Source organism: Cololabis saira, chromosome 23 (genome assembly GCF_033807715.1).
Source record: "Cololabis saira isolate AMF1-May2022 chromosome 23, fColSai1.1, whole genome shotgun sequence".
Taxonomy (NCBI): Eukaryota; Metazoa; Chordata; class Actinopteri; order Beloniformes; family Belonidae; genus Cololabis; species Cololabis saira.
The window spans coordinates 31,437,910-31,453,849 of record NC_084609.1 but is presented as its reverse complement, the minus strand read 5'-3'; the positions used below and the strand labels follow the sequence as shown (position 1 = coordinate 31,453,849).

The 15,940-nt window shown below is 43.0% G+C and overlaps 2 protein-coding genes across 2 annotated transcripts in view; both read left to right on the top strand.

Moving 5' to 3' along the window:
• The window catches only part of tmem178bb (transmembrane protein 178Bb), a 134,152-nt gene extending 130,827 nt beyond the window's left edge, over nt 1–3,325 (top strand). Inside the window, exon 5 of the mRNA XM_061714802.1 lies at nt 2,207–3,325. Coding sequence (XP_061570786.1) covers nt 2,207–2,457 — 251 coding nt within the window. The 3' untranslated portion in view covers nt 2,458–3,325. The remainder of the gene's footprint in view (nt 1–2,206) is intronic.
• Nucleotides 3,326–12,099: 8,774 nt separating this feature from the next.
• On the top strand, nt 12,100–14,948 carry mrps33 (mitochondrial ribosomal protein S33). The gene is made up of 3 exons (XM_061714640.1): nt 12,100–12,261; nt 12,877–13,093; nt 14,784–14,948. Exons 2-3 carry the CDS (start codon nt 12,879–12,881, stop codon nt 14,887–14,889), a joined length of 321 nt encoding a protein of 106 aa, XP_061570624.1. The 5' UTR covers nt 12,100–12,261; nt 12,877–12,878; the 3' UTR covers nt 14,890–14,948.
• Nucleotides 14,949–15,940: the final 992 nt, after the last annotated feature.

Genomic DNA, 15,940 nt, shown 5'->3' with positions numbered 1-15,940 from the left:
GGCAGGGGGGGGCTGTGCCCACCCAAACGTGCATCCTGCCCACCGGCGTCTCCATCCCGGAGAGCGCCGGTGCACGGCACGGCAGCGCTGCGGTGCGCTGCAGGCTCTAAAGCCACGTACCCTGCGGCGTAGCTGTGGCTACGTGTGTGTGTGTGTGTGCTCCCGCCGCGTCCCCGGCTGGCGCAGCGCCCCGCCAGCCGCTGCAGTGCCGTGCCGTGCACCGGCGCTCTCCGCTCTCGCCGTGATGTAGACGCCTACATCCCCACGGACCCCATACAGCTTCCGAGCCAGAGCTGCGGCGGCTCTTCGTGTCCCCGCGGGCTGCTGCTGCAGGAGCTGCTGCAGTAGCAGCCCGGACCGACGCTCTGCTCCCCGCTCTCACACAGCGGGACCGAGCCGCTCTGGAAATAACTACTGGGCTCCGTGGCCCCTACGAGGGAGGGGGGTTACACTGGGACACTGTGAGCCCAGGAGGACCCGTGGGAAGTGGACACGGGGGGCTGGAAGCGAGTGCGCGCATGGGACAGGGCGGGGGGGCGTGGTTTAAAATGAAGGCATCTGATTGGTTCTTTCCCTTCCTGGACCTGGACCAATCCGTATCATTCATATCAATCCGAATGGGCGGGGCTTAGAGGTGCCTCTTTCAAAATTCTGGCTAGCTCTAGGAAGTTGCATAGAATAACTTTAAGTGTTGCAAATTCACATTACAAATCATGTTTTAATAGCAAAAAAAAGAGCGTATTTCTACGTACGGTGCGGGTCGCCGCGTACCCTGCGCCGTAGGCTCTGCGTTGGTGTAACGCGGAACCATAAATCAGCCTTTAGTGTGTGCGCTGTCTGCTGTTCGGAACAACTCTTTTTTCTCTTTTCATTTTGCTGGGACACCGGGTCCCTCCGCCGAGACACAACTTGGTGTAAAAATGATGCGCAGTGCCGACCCAATCAGAGACGGTACAGATATTTTGGGATTTTTTTAATATATATATATCTAAAAAAATAAAATTATGAAAAAAATAAAGGATCCCCATAACTTTGATCGGGTGGGCAGGACGCACGTTTGGGTTGGAACAGCCCACCCCTGCCCCAAAACCGGCCTCGAGTTCCAGTACACAGAGGTCCGACGGGAGGATTATGATCGTATAGTGTGAGCAGACAGGTTGCATCAGAGCATCGGCTCGTACAGTGTGAGAACATAAATCGTGGGGTGTGAACTTTTGAACTCCGCGATCTAGTCGTGCAGTGTGAGATGGGGCTGAATCAAACGATTTAAAATATCGCACAGTGTATGCCCAGCTTAAGGGGGGACCCTCCTGCCGAGGGCCAGACTGGGGGGGGTCGGGACGTCACCACTTCCAGAAGTGGTTTCCCCAACATTTATCTGTCCTCACGTGTCCCTAGATGACCCTGGTCCTCAGAGGAGCTCATGACTGACAGGTGTGAACGTCAGTCCTGCTGCATGTTCAGGTCAGACAGAAGAGAACTCCTGGAATATGAAGAGACTTCTCCTGAAATATGTCACATTAACAAATATCCTGCGTTTTCTCACTGATGAAACTCCAGATAGTGTAGAAATGGTTTCAAACCCTCTCTAGATTAATTTCAATTCAATTCAATTCAATTCAATTTTATTTTTATATTACAGAACAGAAGTTGTCTCTAGGCCTTATCTCTCAGACATTCAGGTGTGTTGATGTGTTGTTGCCTTCATCACTTTTGTTGGTAAGCACTTAGCGCTGCATTGATGTCTGAACTGTGAATACAGACCTAACATAATCATGTATATTTTAAAGAGAGTATGTTTTGGTGTGTTAAGCCCTTTATCACAGCTCTCCCTGACTGGTTGAAGGTTGGTCTGGAAGAGTGAAAGAGTCGTAGCTAAAAGCAGGCAGCTGTTGCTAACCGAGCCTCAGCTAAGTGCAGTTGTCATTCCTGTTTGACTGCCGAAGAGGCTCCGGCAGCTTTCATCTCAGACGTCGTTACAGTAGTGACATCTGTGAGGACGATGTTTGGACAGATTTGATCAGAATTGGTTGCGTGATTGGTTATCATAAGCTAAGTCCAACAAGCTAAACTGTCTAACTGTGATTGGCGTAAGGTGGGCATGTTCCAATCAGATTCCCAGACGTGTGTGATGTGCCCATTTACAACAAGGCACTGCGAACGTTGCGACATCCCCTTCATCCTGAATGTGTTTGTGTCCCTGCAGGAACCTTCTGCATCATCTCCCTGTGCACCTGCGTCGCCGGCATCAACTTCGAGCTGTCCCGTTTCCCGCGCTACCTGTACAGCCTCCCCGACGACATCGGCCACGGCTACGGCTGGTCCATGTTCTGCGCCTGGGGCGGCCTGGGACTCACGCTCATCGCCGGCTTCTTCTGCACCCTGGCCCCCTCCGTCCAGCCCATCCCCAGATCCACCTGCCCCAAGTCCCGGCAGGAGAACGGCACATTCTGCTAAAGCCGGCGGCTTGAGACGACCGACGAAAGCAAAGCCGCCAGTTACCCAGAAACATTCACTGTGTTCATCCGTCTGCTCATCTTTACCTTATCCTGGTTACGGCTTTTTTTTATTTGTGTGTGTGTGTTTAAAATGGGTGTCTTGATGATCTGATATCTTGAAAATACAAGAAAAAAACTGAAGAACTTAAGAAATATTATTGAAAAGAATCTCAATCGTGCTTGTTTTGTCGTTGTGGATGCAAAAGTGGACCGAAACGGGGGAAGGATTTACAGGAGAAGCCATGAACGTGAACTGGAGCCGCTGAGCTCACACATGGCCGTAAACCCCAAGGTGGACGGGCAGCCGTGCGATTAAACCAGGAGAACTGTGGAGAAATCTGACTGTTGAAGTCTAGCCAACATCTCAAGGACGTTTGGGTGAGATAAGGAGACCACGTAAGGAACCGTTGGACTGGGGTTTGTTGAGTTTACGTCCAGGAACAAGCGGCCAGGACCTCTGTCGTTGTACAAACCTGTACAGAATATCCCAGAATAGTAACAACCAGGAATGGTCGTATCGGACCATCTTCATCCGTGTGTAGGTTCATCCCGTCTGATGTTTTATACATGCACTTGTCTTTTAATCTGAGGACATTTTCATTTGGACTAAACCCTCCATGTTGTAAATGAAGACTGAGTGTACGTTCAGAGAAAATGTGTTTTTTTTTTCCCGTTTCAGTAAAACAGTCATGTGCAAAAGTTAGCTCGCCCACTTTTAATAATACCTTTTTCATTGATTGAAAAACATAATAAAAAGTATCTGATCATAGCGGATCTTAGTTTAGATAAAAACAACCGCGTATGGAGAAGAATTTAAAACGTATATATATTTTCACTATTGATTTCATAAAACTTAAGCCAAAAAGAACGCAAACTGGTGATCAGAAGTATCAGCAACATTCCTACAGGACTGAGGACGAGAAGCTGGAGTCTAATAATCATCAATGAACTGATCATCATCAATGAACTGATCGTCACTGATGAACTGATCACAATTGATGAACTGATCAGATGATCATCACTGATCGTCATCATTGATGAACTGATCATCATTGGTCAGATATGAACGTGGAAGGAGTTTCCTCTTCTGTACCCCGGAATAAACAACAACTATAGAGCATCGTAAGCGAGTTATGAGTGAGTGTGTCGGTTGCTGTGTGGATTCTGTTTTCACTGCAAAAGAACCGCTCCAGGGGCCGGATTCACCAATATGTTCTTAAGAACGATCTTAAGAAATGTCTTAAGATCTAAAATTAAGAAGTTCATAAGAAAGTTCTTAAGTGCAATTCCTCAATATTTTCTTAAGAACTGTCTTAAGAACTGTAATTTCTTACGAATTTCTTATTTTTCCTTCTTAAGAACTTCTTAAAATATGTCATTGCATTGCACACGCCAACAAACAACATTTATAGGTAGTTTGGGTCTTAACCGTCAGTCACTCACTAAACATGAAGAAGGAGAAAAAGAGATGCAGGAACTTTTCAAGGTTATGGTGGATGAGATTAATGTGTTGAAAAAAAAATACTATTGGGGAAAATGAATAATAATTAACTACCACGCTAACTAACATGCTAACAAACAGTTAACAGGCTCTTTGTGTAATTAATTACAAAGTATATCCTCAAACTATGACCTACTAGTCTAAACTTGTCTAAAATGTGTTGAAAAAGGTGAAATTAGAGGATTATTATTATTATTATTATTATTATTATTATTATTATTATTATTATTATTATTATTATTATTATTATTATTATTATTACCTTTTCACAGAAGACATTTTAAGACAGGTCAAGGTTGTCTTAAAGTTAAGAAAAAAGTAAAAACTAATTTGAGAACTTTTATTTCCAGAATACCATTTATTCATAAGTTTTTTCTTAAGAAGAAACTTAAGAAGAAAGTTGAGAAAATAATTAGAACTTTTTTGGAGAATGTGATTACTTCTCTTTTTTCTTCTTAAGACTGAACTTAAGAAAAAAATGACACTTAAGAAGATTTTTTTTCTTAAGAATGTTTTGTGAATCCGGCTCCAGGTCTGGAATGGAAGCGAGCCGAGACCAACTCTCCTAGGACATCTCGGCTCGCTTGTTTTGTGCAATTGCTGTGTTCAGATATACCAAACGAACCGATCTTTAGGGGGAAACGCTCCCTGTTTGGGAACAACTGCTCCAAACGGGACAGGAGTGAAAGCACCCTGAGTCTCAGGCCTTACCGAGTGTTAAATGTTCAGCATGGCTCAGTTATAGCTACCCAATCATGGGGGTACATGGGGGATCTCTTTCTTTTGGGCTTTATTATTGTTGAATAAATATTAGCCAAACACAAACCCGTTTATTGAAAGAGGGGGGCTGACGTGCACATGACTGTGGGTGTGTGTGTGTGTGTGTGTGTGTGTTTGTGTTTGTCAGGAGACTGCATTGCTTTCTCTGTAGAAAGAAAAGTTCTAAAAAATGCCATAATATGAAGGTGGACCTCCCCGGGTTTGTAGAAGAGCTGCAGCTCCGCACCGTGAAGCGGCAACGCTGAAGGGGACAGCGTGTTCAGCTCAGCGCTCCCCTGTGGAGAATTAAATCTAATGACAACACACTGGATTCAGTTTCACCTTTGTTTGGTTTGTTTTGCTTTCCAGAAACTCTTGAATCTGCAGCTCTTCTGTCTCACAGACAAGGATAAAGTTCTGTTCTTATTCACCTCATGTCTAGATTCATGTCTGTAATGGCGCTTTTCCACTAGTACCTACTCCGCTCTACTCGACTCTGCCTGGTTTCTTTTCCAATACAATCATCACCTGGATCAGAAGTAGGAGGTTGGAGAAGCTGCTGTGACGTATTTGATTGTGTATCTAAATGAAGAAGACAACAACACTAAAGATGTAGAACCTGGAGGAGATGATAGATGTGCTGCTGGATCTGTGGTTTGTGTTTGATATCAAGTTAAAAAATGAGAGTGAGAGAAGATTCAAGGAGCTACGCTTTTTTTTTTTTGTTTGTCTCTGTGCTGCTGAAAAGTCAGCTGGAGCCGTGAGCAGCTATGAAGAGACAGAGCTCCTGGTGGATCTGGTCGTTCCTTAAGGCTGGATTATGGTTCTGCTTTAAATCGACGCCGAGCGTGCGCCGCAGGTTGCGCCGCAATGAGCACCCCACGCGCACCCAACGCCGTGCCTGACGCGCAAACCCCACAAATTGTAACTACAGCTCTGTCCCAATCCCCCCCTAGTCCTACTTTTCAGCACTACCCCTAAATTTTGCGCGTTCCTGTGAGGGTGGTGGTGTCCCATTTCCTCTTTTCACCTAGGGGGAGTGGAGAAAACAAGGGTAGTGGCTATGAATCTGTCCCTACGGATCGAGGGATTTCGGAAGCACACTAGCTGACCAAGGGCCATAAAAAATTCCCAGAATGCTTTTCGTCGTCATTTGCAGACTGAATAAAAAAAAAAAACATGGCGGACATTTCTTATTTTTTAGTGAATAAAATCAATATTTTGAGTTAGTTTCTGCATAAAAATGCGTTTTGATAACATTTCTAGCGAGAAATATTTATTTTACTTTCATGTATTCTATGTACATAATCACTCGCTTGGTCGTCGAAGTCTTTTTCAAACCTCACCAGAATGAAGGCTGATTTATGGTTCCGTGTTACACCAACTGAGAGCCTACGGCGTAGGTTACGCGTCGATGTGCGCCGTACGCCGTAGCGTACGCGGAACCATAAATCAGCTCCGGAGCCGGCAGGCAGAAATCTCAAAATTTTCGGAGCAAATTTCTTAACAGGCGTAGCTGCAACTGTTAGATTTCATCTATTAAAGCAACATTTATCTTCCTAAATGATTTATTTCAGCCAGCGGTAATTCTAAACAGAGCTGCAGGTTTCTCCGCAGGGCGATCACGTCTGTACTCCGGCTGCTGCTGCTCCGAGCCGGCGGCTCTTCTCATCTCTGAAAACATCAGATCAAATTTCTTAACAGGCGTTATTTGGATAAACTGAGCCCAAGTTGGGGATCTTAAGTTTTACGCCTGAAAAAATATTAAAACGTAATAAAGTGGCATATTAACAGCGCTACAGCTGAAATTAAAACAGCTTTTAGCTCTCAGCTTCCTGATTAGTGGTGGTGCTGAAAGTAGGAGTAGTGGGAGTATTGGGACAGGACCCTGGGAAGATTACAAGTGCCCTAAAATCTGTGGCTTCTTTTTAGGGGTAGTGGTAGAAAGTAGGGGGAGTATTGGGATTGGCCATACGCGTCAAGAGGTCGCAGACCCAACGCAGACAGAGAGGGCTGTGATTGGTTCGCTTGGAAGCAACGCATTTCCGGTTCCGTGAAGCAGTCGTGAACTTTCAGCGCTCTTTTCTTTGTGTGTGTGTGTGATTTTTTTTGTTTTGTTTTTTTGCACAATAGTTGTCCTAAACCATTCAGGAAAAGATCACACCCCCCTAGCGCTTGCGGGGGGTACTGCACTGAAATGGAGTGACAGAGAAGTCCGAAGGATTCACGACGGCGTCACGACGGCGTCACAGCAGCGGCGTGAGCTCTGCGTTGGTGTAGCGCAGAACCATAACCCAGGCTTTATCGTCTAGATCCCTTTTTAATTCTCTCCTCATCACCAGGTTTATGAACATCTGACCCTCAGAGTTGGATCACCAAACAGACTTTTGCTGCCGTTGCTGGTTGAATAAAATGAACCAGAATCCGTCAGAGTCTCTTTCTCTGATTTCCTCCTCCTGACTCAGACGTCTGACTCCAACCCCCCGACCAATCGGTGGCCTGTAATGTGATGATGTCAGATACAGCCGACTCAGCAGCTTAGAACCTCGGCAGAATAGATACAGAAAAGAATCTACTCGGCACGTTAGACCCCTAGTGGGAAAGAACCAAACCGAGGCGAGTCGGGCTGAGTAGGTTCTAGTGGGAAAGCGCCATAAGACTCCTGAAGGCCTCAGACGCCGACTCAGCCACGTCTCAGAGGATCCTGGTTCCCCAGGAACCTTACGGAAGACGACACAGCAGCAGCAGAACCGAGCCTTGAACCCACCAGGACATGGTCAGATCAACACCGAGTCCTGAGAAACTGGGATGTTGTGCAGTAGCGAACATTTCATCACAACAGAACAGAGAAAAACATCCAGGAGGTGAGAGACGTCATCATTTCATGAAAAACCTCCGCTTAGTTTAAAAGTATTAAACTATTAGCTCCACCTCTTGTCCCTGTTTCATTCTCATCTCGGGGCGTATAAAGTCAGCTCAAGGACCCGCCTTAAAAGGTGTAATTAGACCATTCCTCCAAGTACCCACTTCAACAGGTGTAGTTAGACCCTGAGGTCTGAGGTCTAACGGGACCAGCACGGACACCGGTCCATTATCTGAAGAAATGTACGTTTTACGTCTCATGTATTCATTCACACACGCACTAATATACTTGGGAAACAGTTAGGCACCAAATATAATATATTTAGTTTTCTCAGATGGCAAAAATAAGAACTTTATTGATCCCACATAGGAGTAATTCATGTTATATCAGCTATAGAGAACAAGGTAGTGCCGAATAACTATATATAATAATAATAATAATAATAACCTTTATTTAACCAGGTAAGACTCATTGAGATTAAAAATCTCTTTTCCAAGAGCGACCTGGCCAAGAGGGCAGCATAAGTTACAACAGAAAACACAACAACAAAAAACAACAAACAGCAATCGCACACTGTAGTCAGGAACACAAATTACATACAACATAAACGGGTCCATATAATTTGAAAACTTTTTGGCACCATTTGAATTAAAAACAAGCACATTGCCCGAGATAACTAGTTTCTCGATCCTTTAAAATTGATGGAAATTCCCCCAGAGTGATCAGTTCAGGTAATCTCAGATCGTTCTGTATGTCATTCCATGACCGGGGAGCAGCGTAACTGAAGGCTTTTTTCCCAAGTTCAGTGTTGGCTCTAGGAACCAACATGCACAGAACGTCCTGTGAGCGTAAACTGTAAGGATTAGAGACTCTACACATGTAAGAACATAAATAAGAGGGAACCAGCCCAAGAAGAGATTTATAAATGAACGCTAACCATCGAGAAAGTCTGCGGGCAGAGAGAGACGGACAATTTGCAGTTGCATACAAAGTGCAGTGGTGAACAAGATTTCCACATCCTGTAATAAAACGTAGGGCACAGTGATATACAGTGTCCAGCTTTCTCAAATAAGTGACAGGTGCGTTCATAAACAGCAAGTCTCCATAATCCAGTAAAGGAACAAACGTGGTTGAAATTAAATATTTCCTAACGTGTAGGGAAAAACAAGATTTGTTTCTAAAGAAGAAATACAATTTCATCTTAAGCTTACAGACCAGCTTTTCTATGTGTGGTTTAAAAGACAAGTTCTCGTCAATGATAATTCCCAAATACTTATATGTTTTGACTGTTTCAAGTTCAAGTCCATGAGCAGTTAATATTTTTGGAACACTTAATGGTAGCCGTTTGCCATTTGAAAATAACATCAGCTTCGATTTACTTGCATTTAGGACTAGTTTAAGCTGGGTCAGATGGGACTGAACAACATCAAAAGCAGACTGCAAAAGTTCAAGAGTTTGCACTACAGAAGGGGATGAACAGTATAATACCGTATCATCTGCATAAAAATGGAAAGCAGCATCTGATACATTGTCACATATATTGTTTACATAAATGGTAAACAGCAGCGGTCCTAATATGGAACCCTGAGGCACCCCCTTTAATACAGGGAGGAACGAAGAAGAGGAGCCAGCAAACTGGACGCATTGGGATCTGTCAGACAGATAGTTAGAGAACCAATGAATGACATGCCGAGATAAACCAATCCTGTGTAGTCTATCCGCCAAAATGATATGGTCGACTGTATCAAACGCCTTTGACAGGTCAATAAATAGAGCTGCACAGTATTTCTTGCAATCCAGTGCCTCAATAATATCGTTCACAACTTTAATAGCAGCAGTTATTGTGCTATGTTGTTTTCTAAAACCAGATTGATGTTGAGAAAGAAGACTGTTTGTGTCTAAAAATTATTTAAGTTGTTCGCTTACAAACTTTTCAAGAACTTTAGCTATAACACATAATTTAGAAATGGGCCTATAATTATCAACAGCTGTAGGATCCCTTCCTTTCAACATAGGTAGAACATAGGCAGATTTCCATATGTTAGGAATCTCATTGCTGGACAAGGAAAGATTAAAAATATAGGTGAGAGGTTCTGCAATAAAATCAACGGCTGACCTCAAAAAGAAGGGGTCAAGTTTGTCAGGACCTGCAGATTTACCAGGATCCACTTGTTTTAAGGCCCTGTGAACCTCCACTACATCAAGTGGAGTAAAACTGAATGTTTGAGCCACAGAGTTGTTAAGGGGTGGTGAGGTGCAAGCCTTCTGCACTTTCAGCTGGTTTGGATGTGGAGCTAAGGAGTCAAATAACGAGCCTGAAGAAATAAAATGTTCATTAAAACAATTAAGAATGGCTGATTTATCAGTTAGACTACACGAGTCTTTTACAATGCATGTTGGTAGCTCATTTGGAGCTTCACTCCCATAAGACGTTTTCATTACTTTCCAGAACTTTTTAGGATCATTTAAGTTACTAGTGGTTTTAGCAAGATAAAACTCAGACTTGGCCTTCTTGACCAAAGAAGTAAAACGATTTCTAAGTTGTCTAAAAAGCAGCCAGGCAGCCTGGGATTTGGTATTTCTGGCCTTAGCCCAAGCAGCATCCCTCTCTTTTAGGAGACTGGACAGCTCAGGAGAAAACCAGGGATTGTTTCTACCTTTCACTCTGAATTTACGGAAAGGGGCATGTTTATTTATAATATTAATAAAAGCATCATGAAAATATTTCCAAGCCAGCTCGACGTCATTTAAATGAGTGATCCTGGACCACTCAAAGAGCCATAAATCATGATGAAAAGCTTGCTCACAGAAATGCTTAAAATCACGTTTAAGGACAATGTGTGGTCTTGCTTTTGGTAGCTTAGCTTGCCTGACAGTGGCTATAACACAATGGTCACTCAAATCATTTGCAAAAATACCGATATCAGAGTATTTATGAGGAGCGTTTGTTAAAAGCAGATCAAGAAGAGAAGATTTCTCTGGACACTTAAGATTCGGACGGGTTGGGCTACTAATAAGCTGTGTGAGATTAAAAGAATCACAGGTTGATTTAAAATTGTCAGAGGCAGAGGACAACCAGTCCCAGTTAAAATCTCCAATAAGAATAATCTCATTGAACTTTAAGGTTGAAAGTTGGTTGTTCAGTGACAATAAAGCCTCACTGCTCCCCCCTCACAAAAGAAACATATTTTCTCATAATCAAAACATATTTAAAATTTTTCAAGTAACAAAATAACATATTTGAACCATTTTTCAGACAATAAAATAACATGTTTTGTTTATGAGAAAATATGTTTCTCTATTTTTCTTATTTTTGTGAGGGGGGATATATATATATTGTTTTTCTGCACTACCTTGTTCTCTATAGCTGATATAACATGAATTACTCCTATGTGGGATCAATAAAGTTCTTATTTTTACCATCTGAGAAAATTAAATATATTATATTTGGTGCCTAACTGTTTCCCAAGTATATTAGTGCGTGTGTGAATGAATAAATGAGACGTAAAACCTACATTTCTTTGTAGAAAGGTGCTTCATGAGAATAAGTCCATTCACTTGTATTAGTTTACAGCGCAGTCTTGAACATCCAATATGGCGGCGACGTTGACGTATCGCAGCAGCTCCATGGGAGGAAGATACGGATACATTTCTATGACCAATACTATTAAAACAAATCATTTCTGTGCAGATTTCAAGACCAACACATTTTTCAGGGACTAAAAAGCGAGTTTAGAGGCTGGTTCATAATTTAAGTTAAAACTTTTTTACCTTGTGGATTGTCAACAGAGACACATCATGTCATGTCATGTTTCCACACCTCCTATAACAAAGAAAAGCACTTCCCCCAACAAATCTGATGTCCTATCTGGGTCAACATTCTATCACATCTTATTTTGTCCAGAATCAAAATCATTACCTAGTTTCATGAAATTTGCCAAAACTATTGACTTTGATCCCATTGAACTCACAATGTCCAGACTAAACGGTGCCTGGACTCCATAAAAGATAAGATAAGATTATCCTTTATTTCTCCCTCAATGGGGAAATTCACTTTGTGCAGCAGCAGTACACTCAACACACACATGCAGGGAAAGGGTAAAAAAAGTAAAAAATATATAACTACAAAATATAAACAGTATATACATTGGAATGAAAAATAAAAAATGGTGCAGTATGGGAAAGAAGAGAAAAACAGTGCAAAAAAAGTAGGTGGGATGAGTTAAAAGTTAGATGTTATAGATTAGACTGAATAAAATAAGATATTGATGGTAAATCGACACCTTTAACCAAGTATGGTTAAAATTGCAACATTTTGAGTCAACCTCTCGTTAAACTTCAGTACATCCTAAGCGTAAACAGCGCCCCCTGCTGGGGAAGCAGGAGATTAAAACGTCCGCAGGGGGAGCTGCAGTTCCTCTTTGGAGCAGAGGGTGGCGGTAAAGCGGCGGGGGCGCTGCTTTTACACAACGAAGAAGAAGAGAAGGCAAAACAGAGGAAGAAGACGGGAGGTGAATGTCATTGGAAGTAAAATCTATTTAACTTCAACTAGCGCAGAATACGAGGTTTGCCGGTGCGGCCAGCAGCTCCGGGGGACTCTGCAGACGCCAATCGGCCCTTAATCACGGCTGCAGGTTCAGGTAAGGGAGTGAAAACGCGGTTATAACACGAAACACATGAAGCGGCGTGAACTACGGAGCCCGAGAAGGTCCAAGCATCTACATGTTATACGTAATATATACAATCAGGGGGGTGGTGGATTTTATCATATGGGGACAGATAATTTGTGCTGATTACAAATAATATACAATATTACAAATAATAGCAGTGACCAAAACAGCTGCAGAAATACTGCAGGAATGACATAGCAGCAGTTAAATGCAGCCTTCTGTAAGCTTTAAATATCCACTGGGCTTACATCAAATACATCAAAACACAACAATAAAAAACACTTTTCTGAACTTATCAATATGACTCTGTCCTTCACAGGATAAGTAACATGGATCACTGCAAAAACTCACAATCTTAACAAGAATATTTGTCTTATTTCTAGTTAAAATGTCTCATTTTAGTAAAAAAAAAAAAAAGTCATTACACTTAAAACAAGACTCATCACTGGAAAAAACAACAATTTTCACCTGTTTCAGGTAGATTTTCACTTGAAATAAGTAGAAAAATGTGTTTCACCTTTAGTTGAATTTACTGAAACGAATTAAGTTTTGCAATATATTCACTCTGTGTCCTCTGCTCCTCAGTCATGGCCGGTCTGTCCACCTACGCCATGCGCATGGCCAGGCTGAGCTCGCGGATCTTTGGAGAAGTTGCTCGTCCGACAGATGCCAAGTCCATGAAGGTGGTCCAGCTGTTCAAGGAGCCTCCCCTGGCCCAGAGGAAGGAGGTGTACGACTGGTACCCGCAGCACAAGATCTACTACGCCATGACCCAGAAGCTCCGCTTCATGGGACTCTTCAGGTGCTGGTTGAGTTAATGTGTTTGTTCTGCAGTGCTGGATCCTGACACGTAGTAGAGTTCAACAGCGGTGCAGGTTCATGGTAGCTGAAACGTTGCTGGTCATATCTGCACCAAACCAATCCCTCTTTTGTTTTAGCTTCTTTTATAATAGAGCAGCAAAAAACCCTCCGATATAATGTGTAAGGAATATACAGGACTGTCTCAGAAAATCAGAATATTGTGATAAAGTAACAGTTTAAGATTAAGATTCCCCGAATATTCTAATATTTTGAGATAGGATATTTGAGTTTTCTTAAACTGTAAGCCATGATCAGCAATATTAAAATAATAAAAGGCTTGCAATATTTCAGTTGATTTGTAATTAATCCAGAATGTTTGACTTTTTTTTTTTTTTTTTTTTTAAATTGCATTACAGAAAATAATGAACTTTATCACAATATTCAAATTTTCTGAGAGGGCCACTTTCGTGGGGGACGGGTGCGCCTGCCCGCGTCGGCGGCCGGGGCGGCTCTGTCTCTCCGGGCGGGCTGGCCCCCTGCCGGGTGGGGGTCGTTGGCCTGAAGGGTGGGGGCCTCCTGGCCGCGTGTCCGGCCCGGACCGGGTGGCCGGGGATTGCCCGGGTCGCGGTCCGCCGCCGCGGGATCCCTGGCTGCTTCTTCCCGCGCCGTGGGGGCCCCGCGGGCTCGCAGGCGGTGGGTTGCCTCCCTCCTGCTTCTCCCCTCTGTGGGGTTGCCGGTGGCCTGGGTTCCGGGCTCTTCCGTGTCGGCCTCTGATCTCGCGGGTGGCGGGGTTGCTCCCCCCCCTCCCCCACTATAGATACACTTCAGGTGGAACTTTGTTTGGTTTATTACACACACACACACACACACACACACACACACACACACACACACACACATATAGTCACTTAGTCACATGCATATACACACACACACACACACACGCATGATCATATACATTTACACACACACACACATAGACATACACACTGGCTTGTTCACCTGCATGCTGGCTCTCTAGTTTTTGGGTTTAGGTAGCGGTAGCGATAGCTTAGCTCAGACTGCGACGATCAGCTCTCAAGATTTAGGTCGATTGCTGTTATTGTTTTGGTTGGCTCCGTGCCGGTTTCGTGCTTTGTTTGTGGTTTTTTGTTGCAGATTTCCAGTGCTTGACGTCACACCCCCCCCCCCCCCCCCAAAAAAAGAAAAAAAAAACACAAAAAAAACACTGGGTTTGTATGTGTATATTTATGTATGTGTACGCATATGTGTGCGTATATATATGTATATATATTAAATATAGTAATAATGCACATATATATACTTTTGGTTTCTACCGTCATGGTATCAATCATTAATATGTGTGCAGACAAGGTTTAAAAAAAAAAAAAAAAAAAAAAAAAAAAAAAAAATTTTGAGACAGTCCCGTATATCAGCATTCTGGGAGCTGATTGGTCCTTACAGCATCATTAGCTGCAATACTTGCTGTTGAATCTCAATATAATACTAGTAGTAATATGTTGCATAATTACAGTCATGTAATTCAGGCAACAGCTCAAAAAACAGTTTTAATAACACTAACCCAAATCAATATCGGAATCAAATCAAATCCTGATAATCGATTCTGAATCTGAATCAAATGGATTCTTGACCTTTGATCCCCAGCCCTAATGAAATCTTGTTTGTTCCAGAGATGAGCACGAAGACTTCAAGGAGGAGATGCGTCGGCTGAGGAAGCTGCGAGGGAAGGGGAAGCCCAAGAAGGGAGAAGGGAAGAGGGCGGCCAAGAAGAAGTGAAGCACCGTTGCTGCTGCTGCTGCTGCTGGAACTCAGGACTCTGGTCTCTCCGTGGGGGGGTGGGCTCAGCGGCCACACCTCGGCTTCAGGGGAAAATGTACATGTTTGTTTTTTTAAATACATTTATGGAATTACTCTGTGTCTATTTGTATTGATTATTCTATTATTTAATACATATAAAATAACTACAACATGATGGATTTCACTAGGTATTATCTTCCCCAACACTTTTACCCCCCTCATATCTTGAAATGTGATGTCCCTGACGACAGTGGTCGCTATCAATCTGGTTTTTAGCTCTGCAGTGTTACTAACTTACAAAAATGAAAAGAAAGCAGACAACCCTGCAATTTTTTTTCAAAAAAGAAGGCAAGTGATGGCCCAATGTTGCCCCAGTCAGGCTATTAACGAGGCTGTTAGCCACTGATGGATTCATGATGCAAGTTCATCTAAAGCCGAGGACACACCAACCCGACGTCGCCCGCTGTGTCGCTTCGCGCCGCCTGTGTCGGGCTGGGTCGGACTCAATAAGAAGCACTAGACACACCGCAAATACGACACCCAATGGTAGTCTGTATTCACTCAAAAACAAGGGAAAACCGGAAGCTCTGGGAAGCCGTAAACAAAACCAATAGGCTTCATATTCACACCACATTTCCACACCACTCTCGCTACCACAATGCGTAAGAATAAAGAATTGGCACTGGCGTTGTCAGCCCGGCCTTCAGCTTGTGGAAGAAGGAAAGAGGAGGCGGAGGCGAAAAATAAGAAGAAACCGCACTCAGATGTGTCTTCAGTATTCACATTCATTACTCAGGTAGAAGTATAGATACTAGAGCTTAAAAATACTCCTGTAGAAGTTGAAGTATCAACTCAAGTTTTTTACTCAAGTAAAAGTATAAAAGTACTGGTTTCAAAACTACTTAAAGTATAAAAGTAATGTAAGGGGGAAAAAAGCCATTAAGGACAAAAGCCATTGAAAATGAATGTATCTTAGTATAATGTAAATATATTAAAGAAGCATATATGTGTACTATTGAGCATTAACATG